Raw genomic sequence first — 16,747 nt, 5'->3', positions numbered from 1 at the left:
ACGCAAGGATAGAATTAGATACATTTAAAACAACCTCTTGCGAAAGATGAATCCGCCAGGCTATATACAGCAACAGCCGTGAGAGGCAGGTGTGTCTTATTTATTTTAAAATACCCATTGTTTGCCCAGATCAGACCTTCAGAAAATATTTGTGAAGATGAACAAATATAATGGACGTGTGGACAGTGGAAACAGCAGGACCTCCATAATGAGGGATTAATCTGAGCCCGGGCTTTTCTGGCTTTCTTTTTCAGTGCTAACATTTCAGCTCATGTGCTTCGCTATTTCTGCTGCTTCCTACACTTTATTTTGGAAAATGTCAGGAGTCCCAATAATGTAGCAGTGGATGTGACATCTTAATGCTGCTACTGATAAACAACTGAAATTACTACTTACTAAGCACGTCTTTTTTTCTAACCTTAACTTGAATTTGCCCAAGATTCCTAGAAGTGCATAGAATCTTAATATTTTAAAATTACCTTTTTATTTGAAAATGTTGTCACATGTTCGTATTTTAAAAAATTGAATTTAAATTTTAATTTAAAAAATTGAAACACAGAAAAGTAAAATGAATCAAATGTAGAAATTCCTTTCACCCCTGTGCCTACTCCAAGTAGGTAACTGCTATTAACAATGTATTCTTCCTCGATATTATCCATATCTAAAAATACATATAAATGTATCTAATTTTATGGAAATAGTATCATTCTAAATGTACCATTTTGTAACTTGAGTTTTTATTAGATACGTCTTAAATACCATTCTATGTCAATACATTTAGACTTTTTTTATACATTGATATGCCATAATGAGTTTCATGCTTTATTTAATCACTCCCTTACTGATAGACTTTTAGATTAGCACTTGCATTTTTGTAAAAAAAAAAAAAAAAAAAAAAAAAATTTTGAGTGGAAAATTGTGTTAAGTCACAATGAACAGCTAGGGTCCAAGGCTGAATGACAGCTGAATGAACAGCTAGGGTCCAAGGCTGAGGGCAAAGTGGTGCAAAGTACTCTTTATCCCAAAGAGAGAGAAGGCAAGAAGCTCTTGGCAGTTGAGATATATGTTTCCCTGAAGGCCTCTTAAAAGGTGACTCAGATTTACCGAACTCAGCCCATTCCATGTGAGCAGAAGACTGGGGAGGAGTGAGGGAATTATGAAGTCATTGCCTTGTTAGAAGTACTGGGGTGCATCCCTTTCTGCTCCTCCAAAGCCAAGTGAGGGTTGCCCCAGAAGAGTCCTGAGTAAAGAGTTGGAATTCCTTCCACAAGGAAGACTGGCATCTCACGCCCAGCTGGAAGTCTGCTTAGACTGGACCGTGGGTCTGCCCTGATTCTGCCTGAGCCAATGAAAAGAACATTCAAGGCCAGGCACGGTGGCTCATGCCTGTAACCCCAGCACTTTGGGAGGCCAAGGTGGATGGATCACCTGAGGTCAGGAGTTCGAGACCTGCCTGGCCAACATGGTGAAAACCCGTCTCTACTAAAAATACAAAAAGCTGGGTGTGGTATCACGTGGCTGTGATCCCAGCTCCTCAGGAGGCTGAGGCAGGAGAATCGCTTGAACCCAGGAGGCGGAGATTGCAGTGAGCTGAGATTGTGCTACTGCACTCCAGCTTGAGTGGCAAGAGTGAAACTTCATCTCAAAAAAAAAAAAAAAAAAAAAAAAAAACCTTCATGAGAGGGTGGTGGTGGTGTGACCTTACGCTATCACTGTGTGGAGGGACAGGGTGGTACAGGTGTCCTGTGGGTGCAGTGACCCCATGGACAGTAGTAGATTTGACTCATTTTGTAATATCCCACCTGTTATGCTCTGAACTGTGTCTCTCCAAATCCATACACGTTGAAGTCCTGTCTTGTATTTGGAGATGATTTCTTTACAATGAATTCACTAGGGTAGGCCCTAATCCAGTAGGATTGGTGTCTTTTTGAGGAAAAGAGATTAGGACCTGCACACACACAGAAGGGATGACTGTGAAAAGAAAGAAGATGGCCATCTTCAAGTCCAGGAGAGAGGCCTCGGAAGAAACCAACCCTGATGACACCTTGTTCTCAGACTTCCAACCTCCAGAATTGTGAGCAAGTACATTTCTGTTGGTGAAGTCACCCAGTGTGCGATACTTTGCTATGGAAGCCCTCCAAAGTAAGATGCCACCCAAGGTGAGAAGGCCTCAGCCAGAGGCAGTGCCAGGAGCTGGGGACAAAAGGAAGATGTGGAGTGAAGCCAGTTCTCCTGTATCAGTGAAGTGGACAGTGGGGAGGCCCCATGGGCCCTCAAGGAACTCCTACAAGTTTCCAACAGAGGGAGGGGCTCCCAAAGTTTGGGCTGGGAAGAGGAGTGAGAGAATGGCAAGCCTCTCTCCAGTTTCCACCTCACCCTCCTACCCAGGCCCTTTTCACAGACCGGAATCCTGGGGTAAGAGGAGGAGTGGGGGAACCCTTCCTATCCCAAATTCCCTGAAGCACAGCTTTGGTTGGCGCAGGTAGGAGAGTGAAGGAGATACAATTTTTAGCTGTTTTAGACTGGATTAGATTTTAGTAACTGAAAGTAACAAGATAGCATGATGCAGGGAAGGAAGACTCAGCATAGCACAGTTGGGAAAATCAGAGATCCGAGAAATTTTTAATTATTTTATGTTTGCATGATTATCAAATTCAAACTGTTTTAAAAAACCCTCCAGTTTTGTTTTTGTATTTTTACAGTAAACATCTTTTTACATCTATCTTGGTATATACCTGTGAGTATTCCTATACATTCCTAGAACAGCTGATCAAAGGCTATGTGTATTTAAAATTCTGATGACTACAACTAAAATCTATACCTCAATTTATATTCCTCATAGAAATACATTTGGGTGTACCACTTGCACCAATATGAGAGCTTCACAGTTTTAAAAATACATTCAACTTTAAGAAAATGAAATGTTATTTAAGTTGTTAGACTCTAGGACAGCGGTTGTCAAACCTCCCCCTATACTACCCACCAAACCCAGTCCAGTCGGCCACCTATTTTTGTACATAAAGTTTTACTGGAACACAGCCATACCCATGCATTTACATATTGTCTATAGCTACTTTTGTGCTAGGACAACAGAGCTGAGTTGTTGCCACAGAAACTGTAGAGCATGCAAAGCCCTTCCAGAAACACTGTGCTGCCCCCAGCTCCAGAAAAGTCAAGCCTCCCATGCCCTGCGGATCAGCAAATATAACTGCGGAGCAGCAGCTGAAGGAGTATCTTGTCTACGTGTGTTCCTGTGGTTCATATTTCTGGTGCCAGATTGTCCAAGGCATTTGAATGACTTCACACTCTTGAACTACTTGGGGCAGGAAGTCAAACTGGAAGAGTGCAGCCATTGCATTGCACTGTGGGGAAGGGGACCCTTTGTGAGCTTATCTCACGGGCAGGAGGGTGGGGCAGGCAGGCGGTCTTCCTGAAGTGTAAATCCCAGGAGATGCTGAGCAGGTGAAGTGAAGGCTGCAGGAGCCTGTGCTGCGAGCCCAGCCAGTTCTGCTGCTCACTTGGGCGTCCTGCAGGTGCTGGTGCCCCCGGCATTGAAGATTGTCTCCAATTCTGAAGAAAAACAATGGTCTACTTTCCCCCTCTCCCTTTGGAAGAACTTCATTCTTTCAAATTCACTCCCAGTTGCTCCTGATATTATCTGAGAGCTTTTACTGTTGAAGGAGAGAGCACAATATGTGCCACACCAGAGGATGACCATTGCCTAATTGGATTCACAGCGATGACTTCTTTGTAAAACATTTCCATAAGCATCACCTATATTTCTAAATTATGTTTTGACAAAAGCTTAACTTCTTATCAAAATGAATTTGTTGGAAGACTTTTTTTTTTTTTTTCTTTTTTGAGACGGAGTTTCATTCTTGTTTCCCAGGCTGGAGTGCAATGGCATGATCTCAGCTCACTGCAACCTCTGTCTCCCAGGTTCCAGCGATTCTCCTTTCTCAGCCTCCTGAGTGCTGGGATTACAAGTGCCTGCCACCACGCCCGGCTAATTTTGTATTTTTAGTAGAGACAGGGTTTCTCCATGTTGGTCAGGCTGATCTCGAACTCCCGACCACAGGTGATCCACCCACCTTGGCCTCCCAAAGTGCAGGGACTACAGGTGTGAGCCACCATGCCTGGCCTGGAAGAGAATTTTTATGTTCAAGTTTCAATATGTGGCGAGACATTCTGAGGAGCACTTTACCCAAAGGGCAGGGCACCTTCACGTGTCTAAATCAGTGTGTTGTTCAATAGTGACTCATTCATCTCCACCATGTGCTGAGCCCTGTGCTAAGCACTGGGTGTGCTTGTGTGTGGAGAGGGTGGCAGTGGGGAGGAGTGGGGACAAACGCATTTCAAACAGGAAATCGTAGGAATATGGCAGCATCCTCGTGAGGTAAGCACGGGGTGCTGTGGGACGTGACCCAACTCTGTGGGGTGGAGGTGAGGTCCCAGGTCTCAACTTGTGGGGTGGAGGTGAGGTCCCAGGTCCCGACTTGTGGGGTGGAGGTGAGGTCCCAGGTCCCGATTTGTGGGGTGGAGGTGAGGTCCCAGGTCCCGACTTGTGGGGTGGAGGTGAGGTCCCAGGTCCCGACTCTTGTGGGATGAAGGCGGGGTCCCAGGTCCCAACTCTGTGAGGTGGAGGTGAGGTCCCAGTTCCTGACTCTGTGGGGTGGAGGTGAGGTCCTAGGATGCAGATGTCCACACTGAGTAGTAGAGGACAGCAAGATTGGCAAGGCTAAGTGGGGAGTGGGGAATGAGAAAGGAGGCTTGGGTCTAGGCTTGGGGGCTAGGTTAAGAGGGCCTTGTAAGCCCTTCTCTGAAACCAGATTCTTTCCCTGAAGCAGTGGGAACATTGAGAGGATTTAAACAAGAAGGTGTCGTCAAGGTTGAAATTGAGAAGGGTATTAGTTATGATTTGGAGGAGGTAGGGAAGAAGATCATAAACAGAAAGGTTGCAACGTTTCTGCATGAAAAAAATGAATTTGAACTAAGGCTTTTGTAGTGAGAATGGAGTGGAGAGGATGCGGTAAATTTATAGGATTGGACAGCCAACTGGATGGGGAAGAAATGGTGGGAAAGAAAAGAAAGTAAGAGTGAATGCCGGTTTGGGAGCTTGAGTGCCCAGGTGATACGTAGAGACATTCACTAGGATGAGAAATGTATTAGTTAGCTATTGCTGTATAATTAATAATCTTGGCCCTGTGCAGTGGCTCATGCCTGTAATCCCAGCACTTTGGGAGGCCAAGGCAGGAGGATCACTTGAGGCCAGGAGTTGGAAACCAGCCTGATCAACATGGTGAAACCCCATCTCTCCTAAAAATAAGCTGGGCATGGTGGTGCACATCTGTAATCCCAGCTACTCGGGAGGCTCAGGTAGGAGAATCACTTGAACCCAGGAGATAGAGACTTGAGTGAGCCGAGATCACTCCATTGCACTCCAGCCTGGGCAATAGAGCAAGACCCTGTCTCAAAAAATAAATGAATAAAATAAATAATCTCAAAGTTTAGCAGCTTAAAGCAACAAACATTGATTATTTCCCAGTGTTTGTATCAGGAATTCAAGAGTGGATTAGCTAGATGGTTCTGGCTTAAGGTCTCTTGTTAAGCTGCCATCAAGGCATTAGCCAGGGCCGCAGGTGTCTGAAGGCTTGACTTGAGCTGCAGGATCTGCTTCCAAGATGGCTTGTTCACAAGTCTGTTGGCAGAAGGCTTCAGTTCCTTCCTGGGTTTTCACAGGAAGCCTCAGTTCCTTGCCACACGGACTCTCCACAGGGCTGCTTGACTGTCCTTACAACAGGGTAGCTGGTTTCTCCCAGACTGAGGGACCCAAGAGAGAACAAAGCACACAGTGCTTTTCAGGACCTAGCCTTAGAAGTCACCCACCATCCATTCCACCTTATTCTGTTCAGTCCACACTTAAGGGAAGGGAAATTAGGCTCCACCTTTTGAAGCAAGTGTCAAACAATTTATGGACACTTTTCAAAGTCGTCACAGAGAAGGTAGGATGTAGCAGATTTGCATAGAGGAAGGTGTAGGATTCGGTTTTGAACATGTTCAGTTTGACATCCCTTTGAGCTATCCTGGTTGTGAACTGTAAACTCACTTCCTAAACAAGTATATGCCCCTCTCCAATGTGAGATTATGCCATCTAATTTAATCTTCTCCACAACAAACAAATCTATTGATAGATCTTAAGGTTATAGGAAAAATATTAATAGAAGCTGGCAGATAGTCTGCAGGCAAGAGGTAGAATTCTCCATGCATCCATCATTCACGGCCAAGGCGTTAATTATTCTCTGAAAAGCAAAGAAGTTGAAATGATAAAAATATAGGCTTTCCTTCTATTCCTGCTCAGCATTCCTCAAATTTTCATGTTTATAAGTCTCACTGTAAAAAGAAAAAAAATTGACATACAAAACCATGTACACTGTATTCAGGGAACAATTCAAGAAAATGTTTGAGGATCATTGAGCTACAAGTGATTTCTTTTGCTCCCTGCAGAATTTTAGAATCTGACCCTGGGTAAGGAGGCTGCGTTGTGTCCCTCCCCTCTGAGAACCTGAGAATGTTTGGCTGTGGTTTGTGCAGTTTTGCACCTTCCCTAAAGAAGGTGGTGTCTGGGCGAGTGCTCGGCGCCTATCTTCCTACTGTGTGCAGTCAGTTTTCTTTTCCAGCTCTCACCTCCCTCCTTCATCTCTCTTCAGCTGGCTGGCTTCTAAGATGCTTCTGCCAGCCTGGCCACAGTGCTTACCTGTTCTAGGATGAGAGAGGCCCAGCTGGGTTAGCGAACTGTTGCTAAGAGCCTTCCTTATTTCATGGGCTTGACCCCAGCTTCGTATTGTGGCATCTCCTGTCTTGGGGTCAGCTTGATTAGGCAAAGTGTGAAACTCAGTGCTGCTTCCGTCTCACCTCCTACTTTGAGTAACTGGATAAGTACTCTGTGGTTCACGGGGTGTCATGCACTGTTGGCTTAATGAAGCAGCCTACTTTATCAGACAAGAACTCTCACGTGGCAGTCCTCCAGCCTGTGGGCTAATTGATATTCTTAACGAGGGAAGGCAAGCACCTCATGAAAGGTTTTATTTGTGTTTTCTTTTTTCTTTTTATCTCTGTTTCTAGAGACAGCAACCTTATCAGTCCAGCAGATCTTACTAGACTAGAAGGAAGCCAGGAGGGTTTTAAGGAACTCTGACACAAGGGTATTTCTCTTTATGTAACCATTTCCCCAAAATATATCAGCATAACCATCAGCATTTTTCTAAAGAACAATGAACCCCACGTCATGACCTGCTACTTTACTTTTTATGGAGGTATATGTTTTAGTGGCCAATCTTGTAAAAGTGGTTATTCCTGAAAAGGGGTGCCACCTGCTGCTGGATATCCGTGTCTGTCAGGAAACATTACCATCTAGAAATGCTATTGGTATGTGTGTGCCGGCTCTTGGCTCACTGCTCATTTCCTGTTAAAAAGAACCTAATCTCAGGCAAAGCTAATCCTACAACAACAGTCAAATCCCTCCAGATTCAGATATGTTGAAAAAATATGAAATGCAGAATGGGCTTCATTTTGTACCTGTTCTAAAGGCAAGAAGGTGCATTTATGTCCAAAAGTTCTGCATTTGTTGTCCTTCATTCTCTGTCACATACTTCAATTAGCCTTCCATATGAAGAAGTGTGAGTATCAAAAACACACAACCTACGAATATGCGTGGGCTCCGTTCTCAAATTGGAGAATTCCATTTCTGTCACCGTTCTTTCTCCACTTGGCGGTATTCAGGATCATTAGAGAAGGTGCACAGACGTAGCATAAATAGCATCAAATCACCTAAGAGCATGTTTCTTTTTATAACTTTCTGGGCTGAGTTGAATGCTTAGCTAATTCACTTCATCTTATTTCCTAAAATCTGAACTTGAGGCTATTTATTTTCCTCTAGGAACAACTTTAGCTGCTATCACAAGTTTGGATGTGCAGGGCTTTATTGTTTGGTTACTTACACGTGTGTTTTTCATCTCCAAACTGTGATTGGAGACTTTTTGTGATTGATAACTGGAGGTATGGCCCTGAAGTCAGAGAATATAGTACATGTGATGTTGACTTTTGGTATTTTATGAGACATCATGTATGGTAAGTTTTGGTGAGTTCAAAAAAAGAAAAAACTGTGTTTTTATTGACTGCAGATCTCTCATTAGACCAAGCTATATTACTGCATTGTTCAGATCTGCCATAGTCTTATATATTTCTTTTCAAATTAATTTATAAATTCTTGAGGGGTATGTTCAGATTTTCCCCCCATGAAATTTATTTTGCCTAATCATTTATTTTCAATTTGTGTTTTACATATTTTGAGGCTATGTTGTTAAGAACACATTGGCTGTCAATTATTACATCTTCTGAAAAATTATTCCTTGTATCACTAAATAATAACTTTCTTTAGCCTTAATAATGCCTTTTCTGAAGTCTGTTTTGTTGGGCATTAATACTGTAATGCTGGCCAGGTGCCGTGGCTCATGCCTGTAATCCCAGCACTTTGGGAGGCTGAGGCAGGCAGATCACCTGAAGTCAGGAGTTTGAGACCAGGCTGGCCAACATGGCAAAACCCCATCTCTACTAAAAATACAAAACTTAGCTGTGCATGGTGGCAGGTACCTGTAATCCTAGCTACTTGGGAGGCTGAGGCAGGAGAATCACTTGAACCCAGGAGGTGGAGGTTATAGTGAGCCGAGATTGCACCACTGCACTCCAGCCTGGACGACTGTCCCACAAAATACTAATAATAATGATAAATAATAATAATATTGTAATGCTTTCTTGTGTTTAGTATTTTTCTGTTTTTTAAAAATATCACTTGCTTGTCAACACTTCTGCGTTATTATGTTTTAGATGTTTCTTTTTTAAGCAGAATGGCTACACAGGGCTTGGTGACATTACCTGCTGTGACAACCCCAAATCTCAGTGGTTTAACACAACAAAGGTTTAGACATCATTCTTTAATCATTATGGCCTCTTTCATGTTATTCTATTTTTTTAGTACTTTTATTGCTAATTTTTCTATTTATTGCGTCTCCTGGAAATCCCTCAAAGTATTTTTCCCAAGTGTAGTTTATAGGGTTTTTTGATGTGAGCTCATCTTTCAGAGAGTTTCTTTCTTGCTCCTAATTGGATTTCCAGTGAAACTTGCTTGTAGAAGTAAGCACTACCAAGTGGTTTCACATGTGATTCTTTTTTTTTTTTTTTTTTTTTTTTTTTTTTTGAGACAGAGTCTTGCTCTGTTGCCCAGGCTGGAGTTCAGTGACGCAGTCTCAGCTCTCTGCAACCTCCGCCTTCCGGGTTCAAGCAATTCTTCTGCCTCAGCCTCCCGAGTAGCTGGGATTACAGGCATGCGCCACGACACCTGGCTAATTTTTGTATTTTTAGTAGAGATAGGGTTTCACCATCTTGGCCAGGCTGGCCTTGAACTCCTGACCTCATGATCCACCTGCCTTGGCTTCCCAAAGTGGTGGGATTACAGGCGTGAGCCACCGCGCCTGGCCCGCATCTGATTCTTTTGGAATCCTAGGGTCCTAGGTGTTCAGTGATCCTAGATGAATTTTCATCTTAATTTCTTGATTCATTTCTACGTCATTCAGGTAATATAAATTGAGACATGAGCAGTCCACAACTAGTGTCTCCAGCTCCTACTGGTTGCTTTTTATTTTCTACCCAAGATTCAAGTAGACTATGCTTTCCAAGGCCAGAGGAGAGAGGTTTTTTTTCCATGCCCTTTTTGTTAAGGGGAAAGTTCCTGAAGGTCCAGAGCCCTGTATAGAAGTTCAGGTCTAGGCCTTTCTTCCATCACCAGGAGGTCCCTCATGCTGTGATACCCTAAGCCCTGTGTCCAGTGCAAGAACCCTGTGTGCTAGCTTTTTACCAGCCTTTTATAATAACTCTTTATTTCTGGCACCTGCGGACTTATTTTTTTTTTTTAAGCTTGGAAATGTATTATTAGTTTTGGGGTATGCTATTTTATATAGCATTTCTTGTATTTTAAATGATACATGGCTTTACACCTTGTAAGACTTAGCCAACACTTCCTAACATCTCTTTTTTAGCAAAGAGGAAAAACCACTGAGTGAGATTCCAGGGGTTTCTAACTTAAATTTAACAGTATTATTTTATTATTATTATATTTATTTTTTTCTATATATAAGTTATTTATTTTATGTAACTTAAATCACTCACCGTTTATTTTACCTGAGTGATTTAAGTTTACATATAATGGTTGAGTATCCCTAGTCCGAAATCTAAAATGCTCCAAAATTGAAGTTCTTTAGTGCTGACACAACACTCAGAGGAAATGCTCACTGGAGCATTTCAGATTTCAGATCTTCAGAGCAGGGATTCTCAACTATAGTATATAATGCAAATATTCCAAAATCCAAAAAAGTCAGAAAGTGTAAATATTTCTGGTCCAAAGCATTTTGGATAAGGGATACTCAACCTGTACACTAGCGATACAAACATTCCTCTCAAAATAACCTTAATAAAATAAGTCAACTAAAGAAAATGTTAAGTAAATTGGCAAGTGATAAAAGGCTATGACAAAAACCCTAAAGGTGATATATTAATACTCCATCTTACAGAATACTTAAAAGCATTCCATGTCTTTTCAAGCTTTTTGTTCCTGTTTATTAAAGCATGCTTTGATGTTTTAGCAATCCAGACGCGAAGATATTTACTGTCAATATGAATCTGGCCTAAGAATGTGGAAAATTGGTTACCCAAATCAGGAAATAAAATTTTGAGCATAGCATAAGTCAAATATTCCCTTAAACCATAAAGGCCAGCTATATAGTAAGAATGGGCTAGATTGTAATGTGGTAACAAATAACTACAATATCGCAGGGCAAAACACAACAAAACTTCATTTCTTGTTTACATTTCCAACAAGCTTTCGTTGAGGCCTCTGCTCATCAGAGGCACTCGGGACACCGCCTGGCCGAGCCTGTCCACAGCTAATAAGGTGGGAAGAGGATGTGGCTCCTCACATGCTTGCTCCTAAGCCTTCTGCTCAGAAGGAACATCTCTCCCTTCGAGTCTGTCTTCATTAGCCAAAGCAAGTCATGTGGCGCCTGTCATAACACGTTGATCTTCTAACACACATGGTGTTAATGTCACAGTACCATCCAGCAAAGAAACCATGAAGCACTTTTAATACATCCTCTAGATGGAGACATGTAGCTATTTCAGCCGTAGTACAGTCAGACTTCTGCTAACCTCTTGGTTAGCTCCAGTCTGTATAAAGAAACTCAAAATGAAGTAGAGGCTACAGATAGATAAAGTAAAATACAGACCTTTACACTGGACTGGTTTGTTACCCAACAGATCCTGAGAGGCTTCAGTATTGATCATAAAACTGCTGTCCTGCTTAATCACCAACTGCTCAGTTTGGCCACTTCATTTCTGCAAATGTTTATGGGCTTAATGTATGAATGTGGTTGAAGTATTTACAAAGAGCGTGACTTGGGTTTCTCTTAGATTTGCTTTTAGGCTATTCTGGCTCAGCTTTCCCTCAGTCCCAGGGGTTTTCTAACATGTCCTTATAGCCTTCTTTTTTGGGGGTGGAGGGGACAGAGTTTCACTCTTGTTGCCCAGACTGGAGTGCAATGGCGCGATCTCAGCTCACCGCAACCTCCGCCTCCCGGGTTCAAGCAATTGTCCTGCCTCAGCCTCCCGAGTAGCTGGGATTACAGGCGTGCACCACCACGCCCGGCTGATTTTGTATTTTTAGTAGAGATGGAGTTTCTCCACCTTGGTCAGGCTGTTCTTGAACTTCCAATATCAGGTGACCCGCCCACCTCAGCCTCCCAAAGTGCTGGGATTACAGGCGTGAGCCACCACGCCCGGCCTAGCCTTCTTTAATATCCATGAGTTTGTGTGAATCTCTCTCCTTGGGTCATCGGTTGATCACAGCCTTCAGCATTTTTCTTCCCCTAGCGCATGCTAACATGGGGGGAAGAAATCTGTGCCTTCTTTACAGGGTCTCTGCTTTGTGTTGAAAAGGAGCACTTAGAGGCAAAGACTCTATTTTCTAACATCAATGAGTTGAGGAGCATTTCTAGGCTCTGTGGAGATTTGTGCAGTAATAAGATTATATTTTATCTAGGCCAATGCCCAAATTATAGTGACCTTTAATTTGATTTGTCCAACCATGACACGTACTTAAATTAAACCACTGCTCCTGGTACTATGTTTTAAGTGGAGGGTATGTAATACCTTAAACTCAGACAGTGCTTTATGACTTACAGAGTACTTTTATTTGTATTGTATTTATTCTCCACAGTCACTATGATGTTGGGTATTATCCCCTTTTAAAATCACAGAAATTGTCAACTAATCTTCTCAGAGTTAATCAGTTTGTCGATACTGGCAGCAGAACCACAGCTCAGAACTAAAACCTCATATCCAGGCAGGACTCCTGCAATTATTCCATGATGTTGCCCATAATTCACAATTTTTAAAAAATCTATTAAACTTAAGCTGATCCTATCTATTTTATAACCATCGTATTTAGTTTGAGGCCAAGGCCCACATCCTGTGTGCTCTGTCAGGCAGATAGAAATCTGATGTCTTAATTTGTGTTCAAGGTTCACTCTTAGGCAGATAACTAGAAAAATAATGCACATGTGCATTTAGAATATTTCAGGCTCAATAATTCAATCCAACACAGTCAGTGGTAGAACTAAGATTTAAATCCAGCAGCTCTTAATAGCAGCATTTTGCTACTTGACAGGTACGAGAGGTTTGATGTCAAGGAGAACACACAGAATGACAAAGATCATTGTAAGGAATTCCAAAAACTGCAGGATCATGGGATACCCAGATATCCATCCCTCTAGGTCCTAGAACTTTCAAAACTGGGGCCTGGTGCAGATCTTCTCTTTGCATACCTCCCCAACCTTTGTTGCTGAATAACATCGTTTGATTCCACCTATCATAGTGTATCTCTGTTTGGCACAGGTTATCTTGTTCCTGCTGATACATTATTGTCTGTCTTACATGCCAACCTCTTGCACGCTCTTTTGCTACCAGGGCACAGGTCTAGTTTTAGAGAACACACAGGGTCAAAGCCACAGAAAGAATGTAGACAAACTCCCTGATGCTGAGCTTTTGAAGGGGTCTCAGGAGTTGGTGGGCAAGTACACAGGCACTTACCTCTATCCAGGGGAGCAGCACTGAGTTCTTGGAGGTAGTGGTCATTGTATCAACTCCATCATTCCAACTCCACCACTGGAATGAGACAGGTCTGGCTTGTTCCTCTGTATCCTCGGCACATAGTAGACACTCAATAGATATTTGTTGAATAAATGAAGCAAATGCAGTAATCACTAAGGGTGCAGATTCTTTTCTTTCATCATAGTGCTTTATTGACAGTAGGGGATTTGACTTGCATCCTGAAGAAGTAGATTGAACTCCAAAAGTTTGGTAGATCCAGCGTTACATAGAGCAAAGAGAGGGAGAAGGGAAATAAATTAAGAACTTTAACATAAAGGTTTATCATGTTTAAAATTAGGTTAGTGCCCACATCATAAGGATTCGCCCTAGGTGAATGAAATTATGTGAAATTCACCAAGAAGAAAAATATATTATGGTAAATGGGTACTTACTGAACGAAGGTCCAAGGATGAAAATAAATCAAGAGAAATGTATCATGAACAGTGGTCAGCTTCTTAGAAGAGCATATAGATTCATCACAATTGTCTTCGGTATTTCCTATTTCCCTACACTTTTCTTACCAAATGTGCTAATACACATGGTCGTGGGCTCAGCACTGATTAGAAAAAAGAGGTGGGAAGTCATGACCAGACCCATCTTCACCAACATATATTCACAGTGACTCTTTAAATATTCAAAAAAGGAAGAAAAATAACATCAGTCTATGCCTGCTCAGGAGTGTCAGGCACTTTACTTTTGTAGCTTAATCTTTAAACAACCTGGTGAAGTAGGTGGTATATCCCTAGTTTACAAATGAAAACTGAGATCAACAGAATATGCTCTCTCTCCCTCTGTCCATGGGAATTTAATTAAAATACTCAAATTTACAGAGTGAGAGATGTATACAAAGCACATATAATGACCCTGTTGTTAAATATAAATAAATATATATATATATATTTTCCTATTTCTGAGTTTCCCACTTGGTGTGTGTTTACTTAAGTGAGCTAGTAGAAGTGACCTGATGTATGCAAGTGAAATTGGTGTCCATTGTTCTCATTTACCATAACTGCAGAAAGTCTTTAATTTAGGACCACTTACAGTGGATTCAGTTCCCATCTGTGGTTTATTTTAAGTGAGTTGAAAATGTTATCCTGGACTCTCTGAGTTTCCTCTTCAAAAGAAATGAAGTCCTACACAATTGTTGATGCGCTTTGCTTTGCTTTTTTTGCAGACTACTGTCAGAGGATGTAGGAATGGACATCCCGTTTGAAGAGGGGGTGCTGAGTCCCAGTGCTGCAGACATGAGGCCTGGTGAGAGCAGCATTTGTTCATTTCCTTTGTTGGTGTTCTGTATCCCAACGTTTTCATTATTCAGTGAAAGAATTATTTCCTGTGCATCTAACTTATGATTTCAGTGATAGCAGTGAGAGGAAAAAAAGAAATGTGTGATATGAAGGTGTTAGGTTGCATTTGGTTAATTTAAGAGGTGGCTTGAATATTGATGCTCGCTAGTGTGGGCTGCATTTTATCTCCTAGACCACAGCCTTATCTGCCAATGTTTTCAGTTCCTGTAATAATTGGCTACTGTATATTGTACCAAATTCTGACTAATGTCTAAGTTCCCCACATTTACACGTAATTGTAAGAAAGTTTAAAATTGGAAATGTGGTATCAAGAATGCTCAATATCCTAACTATCAAAACCAAAACCAAGACAACAACAACAAAAAACAACCATCCTACATTTTAGGAGTTTACAACCCAAGGCATACACAAAAAACAATTTAATTTTTCAGTTGCAACTTATATGACTCTCTCTGTGTTCCAGGGTCACTCTCTTACATTACACCAACTCCAGGATCATACCAAGATCCTGAATCATGTATTCTCAGCCAAGCCTACAGTGTGGTGGGAAGAGGGAAGGCAATTACATTTGTTTTCTGTTGTAGTATTTGAAATGCATTCTTCAAAATACTAGTCATGTAACAGATTTCTAAATGTTCTATGGCCAAATATGCTTGGTAACCACAGTATGCTTATTTGAATCTTCCAAGTTCACAATGTACTTTTGAATGATAAAGGCACTGAGGCTATGGTTCTCTGATATGGTAAGCAGCTAGTCACATGTGGCTATTTAAATTAATTAAAATTAAAAATAGTTGTTTAAAATGCTCTTCTTCAGTTGCACTAGCCTCATTTCAAGTGCTCAATGGCCACATACAGAACCTTTTCATCATCACAAAGAATTCTTTGGGACATCACTGTTCTGCAAATTCCTGAAATATAGAAACTCAGTGTGGAAACTTACTTGTCAATAGAAACTTTTTTCAAGTAATACATAAAACCATTACCTGGAACAGAGTTTGGGTGATGTTCCATTCAGAAAAGAAAAAGCTTAATGACAAGGAAACAGTGCCAGTTTCTCTAGGACAAGGCCGGAGTCAGAATTCCGGAGTTGAAGGGTATACCAAATGGTCTTCAAAATACTTCGTGCTTGGGAATCCTGTCATTTCTGGTTTTAGGTGAAGGCAACAAACTGTATTGTCCTACTCTGCTCTCAAACTGAACACTTCTGTGACCGGATGTGTAGGGTTCTGTTTTGTTTTGTTTTGTTTGTTTTGTTTTTGCCACACACCAAGCAGTTTTCTAATGAACACCAACTGGGTATCCTATAATTCAGTTCTGACACTATCCACCTTAGGAAATGACAAGGGTTTTAAGACCTCTGTGCCTGGAACCAGGGCCAAAGACCAAAATATATTTCTTATTATACTACAGTAGGGTATCTCTCTACCTTTGTTTTGTTAGCTTAAGCTTGGTTAAAAATGACTTCTCCAGCTCTGCTTCTATTAAATGAAAGGCAGCTGAGCAGCAAGACACATACTACAATGAAAGGAGGGAGCCTACACATAAGATTATCACTTACATTATAGGAACCAATGTCAAGTGAGATTGGCATAAGAGCTGGTGACTGCTTGGGTGAGCTCCAAGAATGTTACCTGGGAGGATACTTCAGCCAGGTAAAGGGCAGTGACGATCATATACAGAGTTGTCAGGACCTAAAAGAAGTATTTTGGGAGTGTCTGTGAACATGACAAAGTTCTTAACCTACATTCCATAGGAGTAAAGTCAACACCATTAGAAAATATAGTTGACCCTCTGTATCCATGGTTCCAAATCCATGGATTCAACCAACCACAGAAGAAAAATATTTAAAGAAAAAAAATCGCATTTGTACTGAACATGTACAAACTTTTTTTCCTGGTCATTGTTTCTAGACAACAGAGTGCAACAGCTATTTACTTTGTATTAGGTGTTATTCTAGAGATGATTTAAAGTATACAGAAGGATGTGCATGGGTTATATGTCAACACTACACCATTTTATATCAGGGACTTGAGCATCTGTACATTTTGGTTTCCACCAGGGGTCCTGGAATCAATCCCTTATGGATATCAAGGGACAACTGTATATGTAAGCTTAACTGTTTTTCATATGCAATATACCCCGTGAAAATTTAATTCAATTATTATAGCAATTTCAAGTTTTCA

General features: G+C 41.5%; 1 protein-coding gene across 13 annotated transcripts in view; it reads left to right on the top strand.

Moving 5' to 3' along the window:
- PRUNE2 (prune homolog 2 with BCH domain) overlaps nucleotides 1–16,747 on the top strand; it is a 295,976-nt gene that overhangs the window by 239,776 nt on the left and 39,453 nt on the right. For all 13 annotated transcript variants that reach the window (XM_050761076.1, XM_050761085.1, XM_050761087.1 and 10 more), the window contains one exon: nucleotides 14,429–14,508. In XM_050761076.1, the coding sequence (XP_050617033.1) occupies nucleotides 14,429–14,508 (80 nt within the window). The remainder of the gene's footprint in view (nucleotides 1–14,428; nucleotides 14,509–16,747) is intronic.

Source organism: Macaca thibetana, chromosome 15 (assembly GCF_024542745.1).
Source record: "Macaca thibetana thibetana isolate TM-01 chromosome 15, ASM2454274v1, whole genome shotgun sequence".
Taxonomy (NCBI): domain Eukaryota; kingdom Metazoa; phylum Chordata; class Mammalia; order Primates; family Cercopithecidae; genus Macaca; species Macaca thibetana.
This window is presented reverse-complemented; position numbering and strand designations above follow the sequence as displayed.